General features: G+C 52.0%; 1 protein-coding gene across 2 annotated transcripts in view; it reads right to left on the bottom strand.

Moving 5' to 3' along the window:
* Positions 1 to 23131, bottom strand: part of SND1 (staphylococcal nuclease and tudor domain containing 1) — a 477167-nt gene that overhangs the window by 434924 nt on the left and 19112 nt on the right. For both annotated transcript variants that reach the window (XM_039520222.1, XM_039520221.1), the window contains exons 2-3: positions 11864 to 12013; positions 6184 to 6304 (exon numbers count right to left, since the gene is read on the bottom strand). In XM_039520222.1, coding sequence (XP_039376156.1) covers positions 6184 to 6304; positions 11864 to 12013 — 271 coding nt within the window. The remainder of the gene's footprint in view (positions 1 to 6183; positions 6305 to 11863; positions 12014 to 23131) is intronic.

Genomic DNA, 23131 nt, shown 5'->3' with positions numbered 1-23131 from the left:
CTCCTCGGAGGGGCTGCCAAGAGGTGCAGGAGTATCCCGTACCAGTGTTGGCGGGCCCACGCGGGGGCTATAAGGGTGACACGCGCTTTGTTTTTACTTTTTGCAGGACTTTGACGATGAGGGGAAACTGTGGGAAAGCGTAGGAAAGCTGGCCCGACCCCTGCAGGAGGAAGGAATCCGAGATCATGCCCCTCCTCACTCCCTCCCGGAGCAAAACTGGGGGCAACGTCGGTTCTGGGGGTTGCGAAGAGGTCGACCTGGGGAACTCCCCACTCTCAGAGGAGCCAGTGAGTGACCCCCGAATGGAGCGACCACTCATACTGGGGTGAGAAAACCCTGCTGAGGCGATCGGCTTGCAAATTGCAGATGCCTGGTAAGTGGAACGCCCTCAGGGAGATATCGTGGGCTCTACAAAACTCCTATAGGCTCAGGGCTTCCCGGCAGAGGGCCGAGTAACGAGACCCGCCTTGCCTGTTGCAGCGGTGTTGTCCCTCAGGACTCTGACCACTTTGCCATGAAGGTGCATGTTGAAGGCAACACATGCCAACCGTATTGCCCTGAGCTCCTTGACATTTACGTGGAGGGACAAGTCCACGGTCGACCACATCCCCTGGGTTTGCATGTTCCCTGTGTGAGCTCCCCAGCCCAAGTCGACACATCGGACACCAGGTTAAAGCTCAGGTAAGACCACCATTGTAGGGAGGCAAGTATCAGGGACGGAACCGTGAGAACTTTGTCTAAGCCCGTCCCGGGCCTGGGAGAACTTGGAGGCTAGCCAAAGCTGGAGTGGGCTCATCCAGAGCCTGGCATGGCAGACCACATACATGCATGCCGCCATGTGCCCCAGGATCCAAAGGCACACTCTCACCTTTGTCACCGGGAAAGCCGTGACCGAGGTGATGAGATCTTTTAGGGCCTCAAACCTGCTCAGCGGGAGAGAGGCTGTGGCCCTTGAGGAGTCCAGCAGCGCCCCAATGAACTCTATGCGCTGCACTGGAACTAGCACTGACTTGGTCTCGTTCACCACTAAGCCAAGCTCGACACATGGGGACAGGAGCAGCTCCACATGGGCCCTTACCTAGGAGAGTTGCCCTTGAGAAGCCAATCGCCCAGGTATGGAAAGATCTGTACTCCCTCCCATCTGAGGTAGGCCACTACCACCGCCATGCGCTTTGTGAAAACCCTGGGTGCTGTGGATAGGCCAAATGGGAGGACCGCAAACTGGTAGTGGTCTAACCCCACTAGGAAGCAGAGGAAGTGCCTGTGCCCCTTGAAAATATGGATGTGAAAATATGCGTCTTGAAGGTCCAGGGCCACATTCCAATCCCCCAGGTCCAGGGAAGGGATAATAGAGGCCAGGGACACCATGTGGAACTTGGAGCAGACCAGAAAACAGTTGAGATCCTGCAGGTCCAGGATGGGCCTGAGGCCCCCTTTCGCCTTTGGGATCAGGAAATATTGGGAGTAGAAACCCTTGCCCTGGAATTCTACTGGTACTCTCTCCACCGCCCCAGGTGCAGCAGTCGCCCCACCTCCTGCCCTACGAGATGGGCATGCTCCGGGGTCCCCCCGGGCCCATCAGGGAGGGGGTTGGTTGCAAATAGTCAAAACCGCCTCTTTCCCTTAGAGGCTCCTGGCTGTGGGGCAGAGCGGGACTGTCGCTGAGACCGGAGCTTCTGGTCCCTCGGCCTCTTGTATGGGGGCTCTTATCTGCTCCTAGCCAGTTGAGCCAACAGTTGTGGTTTGGCCTTGTCCTTAGCCGGAGGGATGTAAAGGCCCAAGGTTTGCAGAGTGGCATGAGAATCTTTCATCCCGTGCAGCCTGATGTCCATCTGATCTGAAAACAGAGCTTTTCCATCAAATGGCAGGTCCTGCATGAGGGATAGCCCGGACAGGAGGAGCCATGACACCCTGTACATAGGTATCACAGACGCCATGGAACGGGCTGCCGTGTCCGACACTGCCTGAAGGGCCGCTTTGGCCGCCGTCACCCCCCTCATCCACCAGAGCCTTAAAGTCCTTTCTCTCTCGCTCTGGGAGAAGAGGTTTGAACTTAGCAGGGACTCCCATAGGTTAAAGTCATACCAGCTCAGCAAGGCCTGATGATTGGCCACCCTGAGCTGGAAACTTGCAGAGGAATAAAATTTCCTACCAAAGGAGTCCAGTCTTCTGGCGTCTTTGTCCTTGAGAGTGGGCATGGGCTGGCCCTGTCGCTCTCAGTGGTTCACTGATTGCACCACTAGCGAGTTAGGTGCCAGGTGAGAACAGAGGTACTCGTAGTCCTTGGCCAGCACGAAGTACTTCCTCTCAGTCTTCTTGGAAATCTGGACCAAGGAGGCGGGAGTTTGCCAAAAGGTGTTGGAGATGTTGGCTACCCCCTGGTGGAGGGGTAGTGCCATGCATCCCGGTGCTGAGGAAGACAGTACATTAAAAAGGGAATCGGACAGGCCCGCCATCTCCTCGGCCTGCAGTTGGGGGTTGGACGCCACCCGCTTTAGCAGGTCTTGATGCACCTTGAAATCCTCTTGCAGGATAGAGGGTGGGGGTGCCGTTATAGTGTCATCCGGGACTGGAGAGAGAGCCGACTCATGACCTGCCGATTTGTCCCTCAGCCAAGATGGGGAGGCCGATGGAGCCTGGGACGCCCCAGCCTCCGAGCGGGTTCCCGTCTGGGCGGGCATCAGTGGCCACAGTACCCATTGGCACCACTGTCCCTTCCATGGGGCCCCTTGCCACTGTCCAAGTTGAGGGCCCGGTGGCACTAGCTGGTCCAGCTGAGCCACGGAGCCCAGAGACAGGTGACCGGTGCCGAGGTTGACATCACCATCAAGCGTGTGGTCCCATAGGAGCGGTAGGAACGACGGTGCCCGCGACGCCCTCTTCCACGGGACCGGGACCTCGACGTCAAGGACTGGTACCCATCAGAAGTACTGCTCCAGTACTCGCCTCAGCGCCAGGAGCACCGATGCTGGAGAATCGCAAGGAGAGTCCCGTGTGTGACGTCTGGCAAAGCAGGAACTCGAGCGGGAGCATCAACGTCAATTGTGCTGAGACCAGCTATGGTAAAACTGAGTCTCGAGGAGGAGCGTTTTCAGTGCCTGTCTTGGTGCCTGCGCCCACTACCACGCAGCGTGGAGGGACCCCAAAACTCCTGCCTGGGCAGCGAACCAGTTAGCCCGGTTGGCATCGAGGGCGGGCGTGAGCTGCAAGTTGACCGGCCACTGCGCGTCGAACAAAGCAGGGAGCAGTCCTCGGAGTGGGAGCTGTGCCATTCTGGAGAGGTCTGGCGAGCACCAGCTGTGGCTTGCCGCGGGACCGAGGGCCCATCACTAGTGGCACCCCAGGTACCAGTAGCCTCAGAATGTCTCATGCAGCCGGTAGAGTCTCGGTGTCGATGGCATCCTGGCCACAGGAGACGCGCATGTGGATGGTGCTGGGCTGCTCCGCTCAGCACGAGTCGGAGGTTTTGGGCCAGGGGTAGGGGGAGTGAGGGCTGCCCGACGCAGGACCAGCCTCTCCCCTTTCCTTTTCTTGGCGCCGTGGCGAGGCGGAGCCCCTCCTTTGCTTCTTGGAGGGGGAGCGGTGCCAGCTGGTGGAGGGGGCCTCACTGCACACTGATGACAGTGCCAGGCGCCAAGTCCACTCGATGCCCCGGAGCTGGGGCCAGTGCCAATTCCATAAGGAGAGCTCGAAGCCTGATGTCCCTCTCCTCCTTAGTCCACGGTTTGAATGACCTGCAGATCTTGAAGCATTCACTCATGTGAGTTTCGTCCAAGCAGTGGAGACACTCAGCATGCGGATCACTCCTTGGCATGGAACAGCGACAGGAGTCGCACAACTTGAAATCTGGGGCACGGGGCATGCTCTGAGCCCACTTTAGCAATTGAAAACTGCCAACTGTAGCAAACGGTACCACTAAGGAATAGAAAGGCTGCAACAGAGCTGGAGCACGAAGTTCTGACTACCTTCACAGGCGGCAAGAAGGAACTGAGGGTGGGGAGAGCGTGCAGCTCTCCTTACAGCACGAGATAGAGGTGCCACTCCAGGGATCGCAGCGGTGCTCCCCCACTACGGGGACCGCTAAGGGAAAAAACTTCCAGCACCGGTGCATGTGGCGAGCACACACACCTACTGTGGAATACACCTGAGCATCACGAAGAATTGGAAGCCTTTGAGTCATTGTGTGAAGTACTCATGCCCCCAGACTTCCCATCATTTTAAAAGAATAAATCAGCTGTGCCCCACTTGTGCACTGCTTTTAACTGGGACCTGCTGACAATCCCCTCTACTGTGTGAATGAAAAGCAAAAGGTGACTTCCTCTGCATGTCTGACTTTTGTTGGGCACTCTTTCTTGGCTTCTCTCCATTTCTTGTCATAGTTTTCATGGTCGGTCTCTCTATTGGTTTGTGTCTGTTCCTTCTCCATCCAACACCTTATAGCCTCTTTCCTCGCATTCTTCTCTCTAGAGACACTTTGCTCAAATTTCCTCCCCCCAGCTTAGTCCTAGCAAGGGTAAACCACCCCGGAGCCATTTACCAAAGGTTGAGGTGGATTTGCCATCACTAGCCGTTCTTAAAAACAAGGCTGTATGTTTTACTAAAAGCTCTGCTCTAGGAATTATTGTGAGGAAGTGCTACAGCTTGCATTATATAGGTGGTCAGATTAGAAGATCAGAGTGGTCCCTTCTGGCCTGGGAATCTTTGAAAGCACCCAAAGTCCCCTAGACATCAGAATGAAGGCCCCATTAGGCTGGGAGAGGTGTGTGTGTGCGTGTGACCACCTTTGCCCCCACTCTTTCAAAAACTCCTGGAGGTGGGAACACCCACAGACTTGGGTTTCTGACCCATTTCATAGCAAAGGACAAGGGCGTACAGACTAAATTCTCAGCCATCAGCAGAACAGAAACAAGAGCCTGGACTTATGAGCTTGACTAGAACACATTTTATGCCCTGAGCATTCAACTTCAGACCACACAACTTGCCTTCCTCTTCCCTGAGCCCCAGCCCCTCCTCACTGGAACTAGCCCCCCCCCCCGGATATTTATGGCAGCTGTGCCACTTTTACAGCTCAGATCCTTTTTCCTTGCTCCATAGGTCACACTGCCCCTTTCTGCATGCTGGAACGACCCTAACAGACTCCGCCTAAGCATGCTGTCTAGTGCAGCTCATTGAAAGCTGCTCAGTGAAGCTTTGTATGAAGGAAGCTATAAGTCAGGGGTAGGCAACCTATGGCACGCATGCTGAAGGCGGCACACGAGCTGATTTTCAGTGGCACTCACACTGCCTGGGTCCTGGCCACTGGTCTGGGGGCTCTGCATTTTAAATTTAATTTTAAATGAAGTGTCAAACATTTTAAAAACCTTGTTTACTTTACATACAACAATAGTTTAGTTATATATTATATAGACTTATAAAAAGGCCTTCTAAAAACATTAAAATGTATTACTGGCATGCGAAACCTTAAATTAGCGTGAATAAATGAAGACTCGGCACAGCACTTCTGAAAGGCTGCTGACCCCCGCTGTAAGTTATAGAACATTCAAAAGCTAAACTAAAGCAATGGCCTAAAAAGGGCAATGGGTGCATTCAAAGCACTACTCCTGTTTTATAAGCGCCAGATAACCCACTTCCGAGTCGCTGTTCTCAAGCAGCTCCATGAGCAATGAACATCGATTCTCACTGCACTGACCCACACACAACAGTCCAAGGATGCTAATGAACTAAATGGGAGCTATGAACTCTTTTCTGTTGCCTGTCTCCAGTTGACTAAAGCCACAAGATTTATAATGGCAATAAGGGCTGCAACAGGAAATCTGAGGGAATTCAATTAGCACCACGACCTGCCGCAGCCTGGAGCCCAAAGACATTCAGCAATGACAGTCTGCGGCTCCAGCAAAGCAAACCACATTATAGGAACCCAGCACCCAACTCCAGTGGGTGCCTGGAGGTCCAGTGAGAACCCGCACCTGAATTTCCCTAGTATTAGTGACAATGCTATAAATGGCAGCCTGAGGCCTGCACAATGGAAGAGACCACAGAAGGAAGAACAGCAATGTACAGCTGGGTGTCAGGCTCTCCCGGACTAAGCAGCAGCTCCAGACTGAGGGGCAGCACGTCACTTCACCTACCTGCATGGCACACTTTGCCCTGTGGGTGTCTGGCAGCTCCCTAGCCACTACTCACCTTTCCCAAGGTACACCATGCCGTACTCCCGGCCTTGTGGGGTCTTGTACTCCACAGTGAAGCACACCTCCTTCCCAATGAGCTTCTTTCGCAGGAACTCACGAGCCGGAAATCCCCAGGGCTGAGGGGAAAACAGAAAACTTAGTCACTGGAGGTCAAAGTGGGCACCATCAGACCCCAAGGGTTCCCCTTCCACTGCTGGACAGTGCACAAGATCTCATAGTGGAGCAGGGTTGCCTAGTAAACAGATCACTGGATTGGGACTCAGGAGATATGGGTCTTAATATCACCTTCAACACTGGCCTACTGGGTAAACCTGGACAAGTTACTCAGTTTCCCCAACTGTAAAATGGGGTCAATGATACTGACCCCCTTCATACTGGGACCTGCTGATGAAAAGAGCTACATAGGAGCCAGGTGTTCTCTTGGCTAGACAGCATTTCACTGCTCCTGCAGGAGACCCCAGTGAGGCCACCTGCAGTTCGGTGGTTTGGAAGCGAAAGATACCAGGAGGCATCTGCTGGAAAGTAGGTCTGTCCAGCACTGACAGGCCAGGAGCAGCGCCAGTTAGAAGACAACATTTAAACTATTGCTGTCCTCTTGATCTGCTCCAAAGTAGTCAGGGTCACAACCACTCCCCAGGCAACAATGAATACTGTCCAGATTGCTTTCCCTGCTGAGACTGAGCCCATGCCATAGGGTCTCGGGCTGGCGACGGCTCCTCCCTACTCTCTCACTTGCATAAATTCAGCCAGAGGAAACTATGGATTGAAAACCCTCACAGTAAGAATACAGCTGTGGAATCGCCTGCCCAAGGCACAGGTGGAAGCCCCAACACTAGCCAATTAAAGTTGGACCAAACAGTGCCAAACATACTAAGGAGCCATCTTTCCCTGGCCTGGGGATGGGGGTCTAGATGAGCTATGGATCTATGGTAGTTTGTATGCCCACACTGCCTCATCCAGGGGATCTCAGCTCTACTCGCCCCGCCCCAGTCCTATGCCCCAGCCACACTCCAGCCACAGAAAGGCTGCAAGGGCAGAAACTCAGCATTACAACATGATTGCAGGGTCAGGCAAGCAGAGAAAACGGACTGGGGAGAACACTGTTCTAGCCACCAACAATTAGCTGAACTGACAGGTGTGATTTTATAAAGCAGGAGATATTTACACAGTTAAGCAAAATGTTCAGGAGACCATCTCCCCAGGGAGAGTCTCATTGCAAGGAGACCTGCAGTTTAAGGGAGCTCTATACTGCACCTAACACAGGGAGGGAGGGTGGCCCAGCTTTGGCTTAGTTCTAACTCCACCACCTCTATCCAAAAGAGGACATGGGGCAAATTCATTACCACTCAGTGAGCAATCAGCACATGCCACAGCCATTAATGCAGCATTTCTCACATGCAGCCACAGCCTCCTGGACTTTTTTTTTTGGGCAGGGTGTGGGGGAAGAAGCAGCCCTTTCCTGTTGCTCCTGGATACACTGCCTTGGTGTTGATTGCTGGGGCCACCAGCAGTGGCTGGGCACTGCTTCCCCTGTGGAGACACCTGGAGCACAACGCCGGAAGACCAGGCAGCCAGTGATTTTCCCACTTTCCCACGGGCGATGCGGTTCAGGCTTTAGGTTTCAGCCCTGGGGTGGCGAGACAGCGGCCAGCAGGCTCTGGCCACACTGCTTCGGACTCCAGCCCTCCACTGCCTCCCCCAACCCACGCCCATTGCCCCAGGCCCCCACTGCCTCTCCAGTCCCCCACATCTGGGGCTTAATTTGTCCCCAGGCTTGTTGACAGAGCTGAGTAAGTCTGCTGTGAATAATGATACTGGTATATTTATCAATATAACTTTTCACAACAGACTTACTAGCTAGCAACAAATAAATTACAATGATTTAGCCATGTCTATGGGCATATTTGTTTGTTTTTCCTAAAGTTAATTAAGTATTTTAGGAAAAAGTGTGAGAGCGGCCACCAGCAAGAGTTGGTGGCCACACTGAGGCCACCAAAAAATTTTGTTCCAAGAACTCCTGCATTAATGGAAGCAACCAGCTACTCATCCTAGAAACTCTGATCGGTCACATGACCCCAAAAGCAAGTCCCTGAACCTTTGTTCTGTTCCCTGCAAACCAACACAAAGTGCTTAGATCCGGACCTTATACATCCTGATATCCAACTGCTGCAAATACTCAGCATTTCAGACCAGAAGGGACCATCATGATCCTCCAGTCTGATCTCCTCCACAGAGCAGAGAATCCACACAGGGATTCCTCTACTCTAAGGAATTTCTCCCCTACCAGGGAAGAATACAGTCTGGGCCCTTTTCTAGTCAGATGGGTTATTTCAACAGGATGTGACCAGAACTCTATCTTCCGAGAACAGCTCGCATATTGGGACCAGAAAGACGAGAAGTCACAGAAGGGAGACGTCTCTTCAGACTGGTTTAGGACAGCCCTTTGTTCATGATATACATTGGCTCCCAGTGCCTACTTAAGTGAATGGTGCCCTGAAGGTGTCAACCACTAAGATGTTCTGGGCTAATTTTTCAGTATTATCCCCAGCCTCACCTCCCCATTTGCTTTGAAATGGGACATGAGGGGACACTGCCAAATATTGTTCCCCAAGATGGTGCATAACTCCACCAGAGAGGTCCTTTGGGGCCATCTGCCTGTCCCAAGTCAGGGTAAAGGAGGAGGGTTGGGCGTGGGGCTAGCAACTCCACCCTGTAAAAATCAGCTTGCTACAGAAACGCCAACAATAGAGTTAACAGAGACTTTTAGCCTGGAAAAAGAAGGGTCTTCAACTCGAAGATGCATGACGCTGGGTGGTGAAAGCCGCGAGGAAGCCACTAAGCCGATCACCCTTCTTGCAGCCAGGAGGATTACCATCGGCACATGGAACGTGAGGACCATGTACGAGTCAGGAAAGACGGCGCAGGTTGCAGCAGAGATGAGGAGCAACAACCTGACCCTACTAGGCATTAGCGAGACATTAATAGCTGCCTCAGAAGGATTCTCCAGATCCGCTGGCCAGACACCATCAGTAACATCCACCTCTTGGAGAGGACCCATCAACTCCCAGCAGAGGAAGAAATTAGAAGGAGAAGGTGGGGCTGGATAGGACATACACTACGCAAGCAGCCAACCAACATCACCAGACAGGCACTGCAGTGGAACCCCCAAGGCAAGCGGAAAAGAGGCCGCCCAAGAAATACCTGGCGACGCGACCTTCAGGTTGATAGCAAAAAAATGGGCTATACCTGGAACCAGCTAGAGCGAATGGCCCAGGATAGAAGACTATGGAGATCTGTTGTTGGCGGCCTATACCCCGGTTGGGGTGACGGGCATGAATGAATGAATGATGAAGATGGTGCATTATCACAGGGAAAAACAAAGTCCTCGATTTTTAGAGCTGGGCAGGAAACTGTTTTCCTTTCCCATGAATTTGAAAAGAAATTCCCATCCCCAAATCAGGACACGATGTCAAAATCTAGACTCTTTGCAAGCCAAACATCCAAAAGAAATTCTGATCAAGTCAACTGTAATGTTTCATTTTGATTAAAGCTTAATTTTGAAACTTCTGAAGTTTTTCAAAATTTCCCTATGCATTGAAATTGACCCTTTCCTGCAAAGGGTTTTGGTTTGAATGAATCAGGGTTTTCCAACAATATCCAGATACTCAAAAATTCCCAAACAGTTCTATTTATTCTTCAAACAAGCAAGCAGTAACAGGTGAAGCAACTTGCACAGGTTAACAGTTGATCAGCATCTGAACTGCGAATAGAATCCAGTAACTACACTGAAAACACTGCACCTCACTCTGGACTGAAAAGTTCTAATTTCACCCTAGCTTTCACTCGCTATCGATGTGCCATCTGCAATCACATAGCCACTGATACCCAGCCTCAGACAGGAACACCATGTTCTGGAGGATGTGTGGGGAGTTCCTTTCCCCCACTCTTCCACCAGTGGAAGATCAGAACTGTGCCAAGTTCAGGCACTGACACCAGTATGTCCTGCAATTAATATGCAGGCCTGAAAGTGAGTGGTTAAACTGCTCACGTAGAGTACCCTGCTAATTCATCTGCAGTGAGATCCTCCAGTAGATATCCATTGTCTAAACTCCTTACAAAACACCAGGCTACTATATCCTACCAGTATCAGTTCAGACACTGGAGGGAACCCAGAGCTGAGTAACTGTATCCAGAACGCTACATAAAACCTTGAGTTACAGGACCCTCAATCTCAGGACAGAATGTAATGCAACATACAGCCCTGGATAATACAACCATGACCTGGCCACGTCTCTATGCTCCCTCACTTGGCACTAAAAAACGCCCTGCACTCAAACATGGCCAGTCTGAGTGCCTACAGTCAGAACAAGGGGGGCGGGGGGAAGAGCTGCATTAATACCTGCCCTTTGGAGGAGGTAGCAATAAGACTGGTTTTGAGGAACTTTTAAATCCTCTATATTTAGCCCTTGAGCAAAGCAGCGAGTCAAAGGCAGCTCAGAGTCTGCTGGGTTGAGTTAGCATCCTGCAGCTTGTGTCGTGCTTAAGACTGAAGCAGAGGACTACGGTAATGAGACGTCTTAGCCTTGCAGCTGAAATTTGCTTCTCTCAGCACAGGTCTGTGTAAGGTCTATAGACATTTTGTGCTGGTGATCCTGGGGGCAAAAGAAGGCAGCTGGAGTCCTATTTATTCCCCGATGGGGCGCTGCAGAGCCAGCACTTATTCCCCATACCCAACCAAGGCTGTGCTTTAGCGTGGAAGATTTCCCTGGAGCAGTGGAGGGGAAGCTCACTGCTATACTACACAGTTACTCAAATACAGAATCTGTTCATTTTAAACCAGTGAATTTAGATGGAGAACACCACCTGCCTGCCTAGCTAAAGAGGGATCTGAGCTGTGAGTAAAACCTTCTGGGCTGGGCAATTGTGAATTAGTCTTTTCACACACCCTCTCAGAGAATTCTCATTTCCCTTCCCCTGTCTCCAGCTGTGACCCATTTGACTGTGAAGCTAAGCAGGGCTGGGCCCGGTCGCTACTTGGATAGATAGCACAGAGGCTGAAGGAAGAAGCCCTGTGGTTTCAATAGGTGGCGCTTTCCGCTCCCTCTGAGCAGGCACTCAAGCTGGCTGACAACACAGCACCAGATGAGGACAATTAACCGTGCTCTTCTGTTTCCACTAGAGAAATGTAAAGGCAAAACAAGGCTGAAAGCAAGAACCTGTCCAGGACTCTGTGCCTGACCCCCAATTCATAGCGCCCCCTAGCACCATACTGGGGCATTAGGTCAGCACATAAGGGAGAGCACCCGAGTACTGGGGTTTTAGGATCAGACTCCAGCCCACTCCCTGCAGCACAGCACCCCCTAGTGCCACATCTTGGCATTGGGTCTGCACTGACCCCCCCAAGCAAGGACCACTACCTCATGGATCAAGTTACGCTGGTCCAAGACCGAGGACTTGCCATACTGAGCAGTGCAAAAAAATCACTGCTGGCTTGAGGTTTACTTCTGGGCGATCTGCCAGGGCTAGGCAGTATTTGGGTGGCAACCACATTAGGTTATCTCCCTGATTTATTCTAAATGAAGCTCCTGGCCACAGTACTAGGTGCTCTGAGCATGAGGAGTTAAATGCAATCCAGCCTTATGCACCAGCCCCTTGGCCAGCAAGGAGACACCTACCTCATCAGGGGTATCCTTGGCATCTGGCTGTCCTGCAGCAGCCCGGCGGGCGAGGTTTCCAGCACGGATATTGCTGAGGTTGATCTGCCTCTCAGGAGGGGGCCCCCCACGGGGCTGCCCTCGGACAATGATGGCGCAACCTGAGAGGACCTGCAGGGAGAAGGAGAACATTAGCACTCCAACAGCAAAGTTAAACCTGTGGAGAAGCATCAAGTGTGATACTCTGTTCCACTCCATCCCTGTCTCCCCGCCTTGGGCCTTGTGCTAACAGTGACCTGTGCTCCCAACACTGACTGCCCAAGGGATCCCACTTACAGATCTGGAGTTGCATTTCCACTGTAATGGGCCCTTGATTGTCAAATTCACCCCCCTCAGTTCCTGTATCGAGGCTGTATTCCTGGCACCCATCATTATATGTTCAAGCATCACTCTCCACGCTTCCTAACAGCACCTTAAAAATTTCCCCATGTGCACAGGGGTGTTTTCACAACAGCCACTGCTGGCCCCAACTTCCATTCCCTCCCACACCCTTTCCTGGCTGCACCCCCTCAAAGCTCGCCAACTGCGGCAGATAGAGGTCTGTCAACACCAAACTCTTCAGACCCACCCTCACTGAGTGAGACAGACACTGGAGTTCATCTACATGTGGAATTCTGATAGAACTTCGCACTTTTGCTGCAACACTGGATTTTCAAGTCCACAAAAATGGACAATGTACCTGAGCCCCAAGGGACAGCAGTTTGATTTTACTCTGCTGAACAGCACCCTGGGCTACAGGGTTCCATGTGTATCCTAGCACTAGGCCTCTGCAGTACAATCAGCTAAGCCCACTTCCAGCCACTGTGCAGATAGTAGGAAGTGTGTCTGCTGCACAAGAGGGTGCCAGCCCCATCTGGAGAGATGCCAGTAGGCAGGAGAAGTGAGCCCTTTCTGCAGAAGTAAAGCATGGCATGTAGCTTAGACCACATGTAGCTGGTCCCGCTATGACAGAAAGGAGTGGGCCAGGGCCTAGCTGCCAGACCCAGAACACTGCCAGTGAGGTTTAGCCAGAAATTGTATGACCAGCTTCACTGGATCCACCAGGTCAGCCAGCTGCAGATGGATCAGATTCAGGAATAAGCACGAATGCCAGACTGAAGGAGGGAGCAAGCTGCTCTCCAAGCACCTACAGCAGTGAGCAGGCAGACATGCAGAGTAGCAAGGCTGGTGGGTTCAAACTGCCAGGCTGTGACAGTAACAGGACCTCCTGCCCATTCCCCAGCAAGGCGCTGCGTAAGACCTTCTCACCACAGCCAGCAGCAGTGAGCAGCCCAGCACCGAAGGTTTGTTTGCAACTGGCGCTTTCTGCGGGCCAGAGACATGAGCTCAAGTGGAGATCAGCAGAGCTCAGCCCCTGGGCCTCCAGCTATCAAGTTACTCACACGTGGCACCTGCAAGCCTTGCCTACAGCCAGGGCACAGTGGCCAGCAAGCTGTGCAGTCGCACCACTGCTGAGCCCTAGGTGCAAACTAGGGCAAGGCAGGGTTTGCACTTCACATTGCCGTCCCTTTATGCCTGTAATCCCCAGAGCAATGCACCCAGCTCCCTCTTCTTCGCACCCCACTTCCAGCAGCCCTTCACACCCTCTCACTAGTAAGCTCACGCCATGCCTCACTCAAGGTTAGATTTTGTCAGGTGTCTGGTTCTTTGTTAAAAGTCTGGTCAGCAGCGCAGCGGGGCTAAGGCAAGTTCCCTGCCTGGTGTGGCTCTGCGCAGCTGCTGGAAGCAGAGGCATGTCTCCCCTCCAGCTCCTATGCATAGGGGCATGCAGGGGCTCTGCATGCTGCCCCCACTGCAAGCACCGGCTCTGCAGCTCCCATTGGCTGGGAGACACAGCCAATGGGAGCTGTGAGGGTGGCGCATGCAGATGGGGCAGCACGCAGAGCCACCTGGCCGCGCCTCCGCGTAGGAGTTGGAAGAAGGACATGGCAGTGCTTCCGGGAGCTCCTTAAGGTAAGTGCTACCCAGACCCTGAACCACTGACCCACCCCCTGCCCCAGCCCTGATCCCACTCCCATCCACCAAATCCCTCAACCCCAGCCCTGAGAAGCCTCCTACACCCCAAACTCCTCATCGCCAGCCGCACCCCAGAGCCTGAATCCCCAGCCGGAATCCTCACCCCCCACACCCCTCTGCCCTAACCCCCAGCCTCAGCCCTGATCCCCTTCCTGCACTCCGAACCCATCAGCCCCAATCCAAAGCCCCCCTCTTTCACCACAAATCCCTCATCCCCAGCTGCACCCAAAAGTCTTCACCCCCAGCTGGAGCCCTCACCACAACCCCCTTCCCCAGCCGGAGCCTTCATTTCTCGCCCCACCCCAGAATCCACAATCCCAGCCCAGGGCCTGTATCCCCTCCTGCACCCCAACCCCCTGCCTCAGCCTGGAGCCCCCTCCCATACTCCAAACTCCTCGGCTCCACCCCCAGCCTGGAGCCCCCTCCTGCACCCCAAGCCCCTTATCCCTGGCCCCATCCCGGAACTCGCCCCCCAGCCGGAGCCCTCACCCCCTCCTGCACCCCAGCCCCCTGAGCCAGCCCTGTGAAAATGGGCAAGTGTGTGCGTGCGGACAGAGCGAGCGACAGAGAGGGAGGGAGGGAGAGAGAGGATGGAGTGAGTGGGTCAGGACAGGGGTATTCAGTTTTGTAGCAGTAGAAAGTTGGCAACCCTACCCAAGATCTGTTCCTGTTCATCATCTATTTCATGTGAAACAGTTGGCTCTCCAGGGAAGGGAAGAGGCTTATTCCAATGCACTCAGTAAGTCCACACCACCAGGAGCTGCCCCCTGAACACGTTAGCAAGGTGGGGCGCTGCTAATGGGAGAATCCTCCCACTTACAGCCAAGGCCCTGGAGCATCAGGACTGAGTCCTTGCAGCCAATCCCACTTACAGAATCCATGCTGGGCTTGGCACAGCAGGGTCTAACAGTCTCAGTTGGCTAGTTCTCCCCAAGCCCACACCCTCAAGAAACAACCCCCAGCACGTGTGCTAGAGCACTCATTCGCTGCAGCCAGACAAGTCCTCCTAGCTAGAGAAGAGAGGTTGTAATGAATGATGTCCAGGCTCTTCCCCTGGAGCTTGGCTGAGACATCTGTCTCCCTTGGCAGTTACACACAGGAGAAGCAGCGCAGCCTTGTGGGGCTGAGGAAAGCTGGGCTCTGTCTCCAGCTCTGCCACTGCCCTGCTGGGTGACCCTGGGTGAGTTACTTCACCTCTCCCTGCCTTCACTCCCCACACCCATGTTATTTTGTGGCGATAGTCCCTGCTCCTAAGAGTACAGATATTAAATATTTGCACAAGGCTGAGCACAACAGGCCCCGATCTCAGCTGGGGCCTGTCTATCCTATCTTAGATCAGTTCTTTTACCACACATCACCACAGTATCTGAGCACCATCCAGTCGTGCATTAAACATGACTCACATCTGCCACGTGTTTGTTCTTGGTGCCGCCGTAATCCAAATACTACAGGCTTCGCTGCAGGCCAATTGCAAGAGCAGTGCCATCGCCACATGTGGGGCCAACAAGCAGGATGGATGTAGCAAAAACAAACATTTAAACAGGTACCTTAATCACAGCCCAAAGCTTCCCAAGCAGATGTGAGGGGCAATGCAGGGAGAGGGCACTGGCAGCCACACTGACATTGAACACCAATCTTTCACCAGGAATATTCAGAAGAATATACGCAGCTGGTGAGGAAAGCAAACCCAGCACTTCAGAGGGTTTTGCTCACTAAGCAGGGCCTGCTGGGAAGGACTGCTGACCACCTCAGACTTGGGGCCTGGATTCCCTAGATCATAGAATCATAGAACTTAAGATCAGAAGGGACCATTATGATCATCTAGTCTGACCTCCCGCAAGATGCAGGCCACAAAAGCTGACCCAGCCACTCCTGAAATAATTCTCTCCCTTGACTCAGCTGTTGAAGTCTTTTTAAATCAGGATTTGGGGACTTCAAGTAGCAGATAATCCTCCAGCAAGCGACCCCTGCCCCATGCTGCGGAGGAAGGCGAAAAACCTCCAGGGCCACTGCCAATCTACCCTGGAGGAAAATTCCTTCCCGACCCCAAATATGGCGATCAGCTGAACCCCGAGCATGCGGGCAAGACTCTCCAGCCAGACACTCAGGAAAAAGACTTTCAATATCCCAACATTGACCCTCGGTACTAATTACCAGTGGTCGCATGTTATTGACCTATTGACTAAATCACGTTATCCTATCAAACCATTCCCTCCATAAATTTATCAAGCTTAATCTTAAAGCCAGAGAGGTCCTTTGCCCCCACTGTTTCCCTCGGTAGGCTGTTCCAGAATTTCACTCCCCTGATGGTTAGAAACCTTCGTCTAATTTCAAGCCTAAACTTCCCGACTGCCAATTTATATCCATTTGTTCTCGTGTCCACATTAGTACTGAGCTGAAATAATTCCTCTCCCTCCCTGGTATTTATCCCTCTGATATATTTAAAGAGAGCAATCATATCTCCTCTCAACCTTCTTTTGGTTAAGGAAAACAAGCTCCTCAAGTCTCCTTTCAAACGACAGGCTTTCCATTCCTCGGATCATTCTAGTGGCCCTTCTTTGTACCCGTTCCAGTTTGAATTCATCCTTCTTAAACATGGAAGACCAAAACTGCACACAGTACTCCAAATGAGGTCTCACCAACGCCTTGTATAACGGAACTAGCATCTCCTTATCTCTACTAGAAATAGCTCGCCTAATGCATCCCAAGACCGCATTAGCTTTTTTAACGGCCACATCACATTGCCGACTGTCATCCTGCGATCAACCAGGACTCCGAGGTCCTTCTCCTCTTCCGTTACTTCCAACTGGTGCGTCCCCAGCTTATAACTAAAATTCCTGTTAGTCATCCCTAAATGCATAACCTTACACTTCTCACTATTGAATTTCATCCTATTACTAATACTCCAGTTTACAAGGTCATCTAAATATCCCTGGAGGATATCCCGATCCTTCTCCGAATTGGCAATACCTCCCAACTTTGTGTCATCCGCAAACTTTATCAGCCCACTCCTACTTTTGGTTCCAAGGTCAGTGATAAATAGATTGAATAAGATCGGACCCAAAACTGAACCTTGAGGAACTCCACTGGTAACCTCCCTCCAACCCGACAGATCACCTTTCAATACGACCCGCTGCAGTCTCCCCTTTAATCAGTTCCTTATCCACCTCTGGATTTTCATTTCGATCCCCATCTTTTCCAATTTAACCAGTAATTCTTCATGCGGTACCGTATCAAACGCCTTACTGAAATCAAGATATATTAGATCTACCGCATTTCCCTTGTCTAAAAAATCTGTTACCTTCTCAAAGAAGGAGATCAGGTTGGTTTGGCACGATCTACCTTTCATAAAACCATGTTGTAATTTGTCCCAATTGCCATTGACCTCAAGGTCCGTAACTACTCTCTCCTTTAATATTTTTTCCATGACTTTACATACTACAGATGTTAAACTAACAGGCCTGTAGTTACCCGGGTCACTTTTTTTCCCCCTTCTTGAAAATAGGAACTATATTAGCTAATCTCCAGTCAAACGGTACAACCCCCGAGTTTAGAGATTCATTAAAAATTATCGCTAACGGGCTTGCAATTTCACTCACCAATTCCTTTAATATTCTAGGATGAAGATTATCCGGGCCGCCTGATTTACTACCATTAAGCTGTTCAAGTTTGGCTTCTACCTCGGATACTGTAATTTCCAACCCCGCACCTTCATTCCCATCAGTCACTCTGCCACTATTCCTAAGCCCTTCATTAGCCTCATTAAAGACCGAGGCAAAAATATTCGTTTAGATATTGTGCCATGCCTAGCTTATCCTTAATCTCCACTCCATTTACAGTTTTAAGCGGTCCCACTTCTTCTTTCTTGGTTTTCTTCCTATTTATATGGCTAAAAAACCTTTTACTATTGGTTTTAATTCCCTTCGCAAGGTCCATCTCTACCCGGCTTTTGGCCTCTCTCACTGCATCCCTACACCCTCTGACCTCAATAAGGTAGGTTTCTTTGCTGATCCCTCCCATCTTCCACTCTTTGTACACTTTCTGTTTTTTCTTAATCACCCCTCTGAGATGCTTGCTCATCCAGCTCGGTCTAAAACTGCTACCTAAGGACCGTTTTCCCTTTCTCGGGATACAGGCCTCTGACAGCTCCTGCAACTTCAACCTGAAATAATCCCAGGTGTCTTCCGCCTTTAGATCCCTAAATATGTTAGTCCAATCCACTCCCCTAACTAGTCGCCTTAATTTAGTAAAGTTAGCCCTTTTGAAATCGTAAACCTTAGTCTCAGATGCAATTTTGTTTATCCTTCTATTTATTTTGAACCGAATTAGCTCATGATCACTCGAGCCAAGGTTGTCCCCTACAACCATTTCCTCAACAAGGTCCTCACTACTCACCAAAACCAAATCTAAAATGGCATCCCCCCTCGTCGGTTCAGCTACTACTTGATGAAGGAATTCATCAGCTATCACGTCTAGGAAAAGCTGAGCCCTATTATTATTACTAGCATTTGTTCCCCAATCTATATCCGGGAAGTTAAAGTCTCCCATGATCATACAGTTCCTATTAGTATTTACCTCCTTAAAAACATTAAAGAGTTCTCTATCCATATCCAGGCTAGATCCCGGCGGTCTATAGCACACTCCAATCACTATCCCAGGGGAGGCTCTAGTAGTTTTCTTCCCTAATGTGACCATTGCCCAAACAGACTCCGTATTATCCATTCCATTACTAGTTATTTCATTACAGTTTACCTCATTGACATACAATGCTACTCCCCCACCTTTACCTTTGTTTCGGTCTTCCCTAAACAGCACATACCCTTCCATACCTGTACTCCAGTCATGACTACCGTTCCACCATGTTTCGGTTATTCCTACAATATCCGGTTTCAATTCTCGGACCAGGAGCTCCAATTCCTCCATTTTGTTACCTAGGCTTCTCGCGTTGGTGAACAAACATCCTAATTTTTGCTGTTTGGCTTCTCTCACCTTTGTTACCCAATTTGATAGGGACACAGTACCTGTTGGGTTTGTGGGGAGGCAGTATCCCTGAGCAGTAACCCTGAGCACACCCCAAAAAGCCCAGGTCAAGCCACCCTGGCTGAAGGATGACCAAGAAGCAAAGCTTGTGTGATACCAGAGGTCCCTGAATATCTGGTATGAAGAACCACTCGTTCATCTTGCCTGCCCCATGATGCATGGAAATCCAGTCCCCCAGGTAGCACTGCAATAGCCAGGCTGGAAAGACATTTCCAGACTTCAAAGGGGACTGCATCTAGTCCTGCTTGGACCCAGGGAGAAGGCTCACCAAGGAATAACCCACAAATTCTGATTGATACATGCAATCTGCTGCTTAATCTACAGTTTAATTCTCAGTACAGAAAAAATCCCAGGGGAAACCTGCCAACAGAGAAAGCAGGAGGAGCTGAGAGATAAGCATGCTCAGCACCAGGCAATTAACTAGCATCCTGCTCCTCATGCAGGGACAGGATTGGTGCAGCATCTAGACTAGAGCACTGCCAGAGGAGCCACTCCATGTAGCAGTTAGCTTTAACTGGGGTTCTCCTTGCTTCTACAGCTGAGAGTACAGACCAACTAGGCCAGGGGTGTATGGAAAGATCATTTCACCCAAGCAGCTAACCCAGGAAGAGCATCCACAGCCTATGCTACTGAGTGGCCTCGATACCCCTCCAGTCACCCGATAGGTTTCTGAGAACATGGCAGAAGCCCAGTGCCCTGTAGCCTCCTAAAGGCACCCCATCAGCACAGCTGGCTCTGCAAGCCACAGAAAATGGAAAAAGCACTAGCAAAGCAAACCGAATGGGCACATGGAGGGGGATGCATATACCGTGCATGAAAAGCTTCAGTACCAGCAAGACATTTTGCTGGTGCCAGGTGTACCCCTCTGCTAACTGGATCCAGGACCGTAGACTGCTGGAAATGTTACTATAATTTGTCTGCCCAGAGACAGTGCCTTCTCAGCTGGCTGTGCACTTGGGACAGCTTTCATCATTTTGGCTGCGTGGGATCCTCCAGCACCAACAAACTTGACCTTCAGACCCAAGATTGCTGGCCTCAGTTATCTCTCTCCTCAGAATAACTGTGCACCTTCCTGTGCTGTACTCTCTGCTCAGCTGACTCCTATACCCACAACAAGCACAGCCCCCATCCAGCTGCAATCACAAGGGGTGCAACAGAGCCAAGAAGGGGGACCTGCACATCAGGCCGCAGGGAACCTTTTTGGACACCATGGAACCTGGCTTGAAAAATTCATTCCTTCTCCTACCAAGTGGGATGCCTAAGCCATCAGTTTCTGCAGGAACTAAGATTTCATTCTAAAAGATACATTTTAGCCCATATGTTTGTGACCCAATGCAATGCTGCCTTCTCTAGTCTGCATGCTCCTCTAGTGCCTCTGTCACTGCTCCCTGCTTTGCCAAGGATCTGGTCAGATTCACTGCCACTTTCGAGAATCCTGTGGAACTCTGTACAACACATATTAGCGCAACATCAGGGGAGCACTAAATGCAGAGGAATCAGGAGTGTCACCTCCTGGTAAATGCTTACAGGTGGGCAAGGGGTTGATGCTATAGTTGCTGCAGACTCCATGACTGAACTGCATGGTATGGATGTAATTTCTCAACCATCATGTGGCATTAACAATGTCCTGTGCTGGGTAAAATATATGGGAATCTCAAGCTGAATACGTTCTTAAGACATATATGTTCTTTAAACCACTAATCAGTTACTGGGACCAGTTATGAGTGGCAAATAGAGGGATCCAAGGAAACAGCCTGGTCTCACTGATTCTCAGGAGCACTCTGATCTGCTGATGCATGTACAAGCAGTCTGGGAGCCAACTGCCCACAAGATGTGCTGAACATTAGGAAGGCAAAACTGCCAGCACCCCTATAGGGGGAAAGAGGAGTGACATCACCTCCCAAGAGCCCAGAGAGGACAACGAGGCCAAGAAGGGTGTTCAGGAATACAACTACCTAGCCAGGTGAGGTGATGGAGCAGCCTTGCCTGTTAAGTCAGCTCTCTGGCTAGTAGATGGAGAATTTTTCAAGCCTATAGTTCAGAGAAAATGTCTTTGCCATGCAGGCACCGATAAACCAGATCTACTGAGCTCTACAGGAGACGGTCCTGTTCTCACAGCATGCCACAGCACTGAGGAGGGCAGCTGCCATGTTTGAATGAATTACAGCCCAAATATTCCAGTCACAGAACATCCAGTGCCCTGAACCAATGTAAGAAGTGGATGCTTTTCACCTTGTTTTCAGACTGCTCTTTGCCTTTCCCCAATTGCCTTGAATACAAATGCAAAAAGCAAACTCCAGGCCAGTCTCCTGGCTAATGGGGGACTACAGTCACCAGGCAGGCTGCCAAGAGAGCAGAGATCTAATCTAACAGGTGAGCTCTCCCCTCCCTCCAGGCAAGCTGGATGTACACTGGCCTACAGAGCCAGGCTTCTTTGCATGGGATTGTGCCGAGTCTGTAAGGAGGAGGGCTGTTTGGCAGCAAGCAGAGCAGATCGAGCCCAGACAGGGAGTGGAGACGTTCTCTGGAGGAGAATGCACACTCTCCAATGCTAGAGCACAGACAGGCAGCATAGTTAGGGTCTGGGGTAGGAGTGCGTCTATGGTGCAAGACGTGTAGAGAATGCAGTTGCTTGCATCGGTCAGCACATACTCCTCTGGGCTGCGTCAGACCCAGCAGAAAGAAGGAGGCGGCTATGGTGGGGCAGGATACTCCTGCCTCAAAGAGGGACATATTCCCCTCCCCCCGGGCATCACTCCCCACAGCCAGAGCATTCATCCATCAAGTCCTGTGTCCCCACCCTCACACATTAGCCTTCCTCTAAAGCAGCAGATGTGGGCAACCTCCACACCCCCTCCAGTTATGCTCCTGGCCAGGACCCTGCTGTCACCGGCAAGGTCATCAGGACATCACCTGAAAGGGCTGCCATCCAAAAACAGGCATTTCCAGAGGCAACTTCAGTTTCTCCTCCCTGGAGTTCTCCAGGCGCTTATCCATCCACCGCCCTGTTCTGACCCAATCAAGGATGGGTGCCGTCCTCTAGCCACGAATGACGATTCCCCTTTTCTGCTCCCTCAGCAGTGGCCATGATCTCTGCAGCAAGTGCAGCCTTGCCAGGCGAGGCGCCCAGCTGGAGTCCCCAACATGCATGGTCCCATATTACACAAACACTACCCAACACCAGATGCATGCTTAACTCCACCCCCACCCCCCATCACTGCCAGGCTGGTGAGAGGAGCCATTTGGCCTCAGCTCTCTAGTAGCAGGGTGGAAAGCTGTCCCCACCCATAACTCCAGATGGGAGCTGGAACAACAGCAACACAGCTGCAGATGCAGTCCACCCCCCCACCCCCCAAAAGGCTCCTACAAGATTCTGTGGGGATTCAAGAGCTCATTCCAGAATACGCCTAGAGCGTGTCTCCACTTGGATTATAAAAACCACCCCCTCTCCCGCACAGGAAAAGGGAGGGTAAGCCACACTGCAGTTATAAATAAGGAAGAACCCAGCCTCCTACAGGCAGTGTTCCCTCTAATTTCCCCCACGCATGTGCGGAATGAATTTTGTTGTGTGCACCAATATGGAGTTGTCAAACTTCATGTGGTGGGGGTGGGGCTGAGGGGTTTGGAGTGTGGGAGGGGGCTCAGGACTGGGGCAGAGGGTTGGAGTGCAGGGGGTGAGGGCTCCGGCTGGGGGGTGCAGCTCTGGGGTAGGGCCAGGGATGAGGGGTTTGGGGTGCAGGGTGCCAGCGGCTATGGCAGGTAGAGAGGACTCCCCACAGCAGCACCTGGGCTGGGGAGAGGCACCTCACCCCACCGGCCGCGGCAGGTCCGTGCCGGGGGGGAGAGGCACCTCACCCCACCGGCCGCGGCAGGTCCGTGCCGGGGGGGAGAGGCACCTCACCCCACCGGCCGCGGCAGGTCCGTGCCGGGGGGGAGAGGCACCTCACCCCACCGGCCGCGGCAGGTCCGTGCCGGGGGGGGAGAGGCACCTCCCCCCCCCGCGGCAGGTCCGTACCGGGGGGGGAGGCACCTCACCCCACCGCGGCAGGTCCGTACCGGGGGGGGGGGGAGGCACCTCACCCCCCCGCGGCAGGTCCGTGCCGGGCGGTAGAGGCACCTCACCCCACCGGCCGCAGCAGGTCCGTGCCGGGCGGTAGAGGCACCTCACCCCAC

Source organism: Mauremys reevesii, linkage group 1 (assembly GCF_016161935.1).
Source record: "Mauremys reevesii isolate NIE-2019 linkage group 1, ASM1616193v1, whole genome shotgun sequence".
Lineage (NCBI taxonomy): Eukaryota > Metazoa > Chordata > Testudines > Geoemydidae > Mauremys > Mauremys reevesii.
The sequence above is the reverse complement of the archived record's forward strand: the minus strand, read 5'-3'. Positions and strand labels throughout refer to the sequence as shown.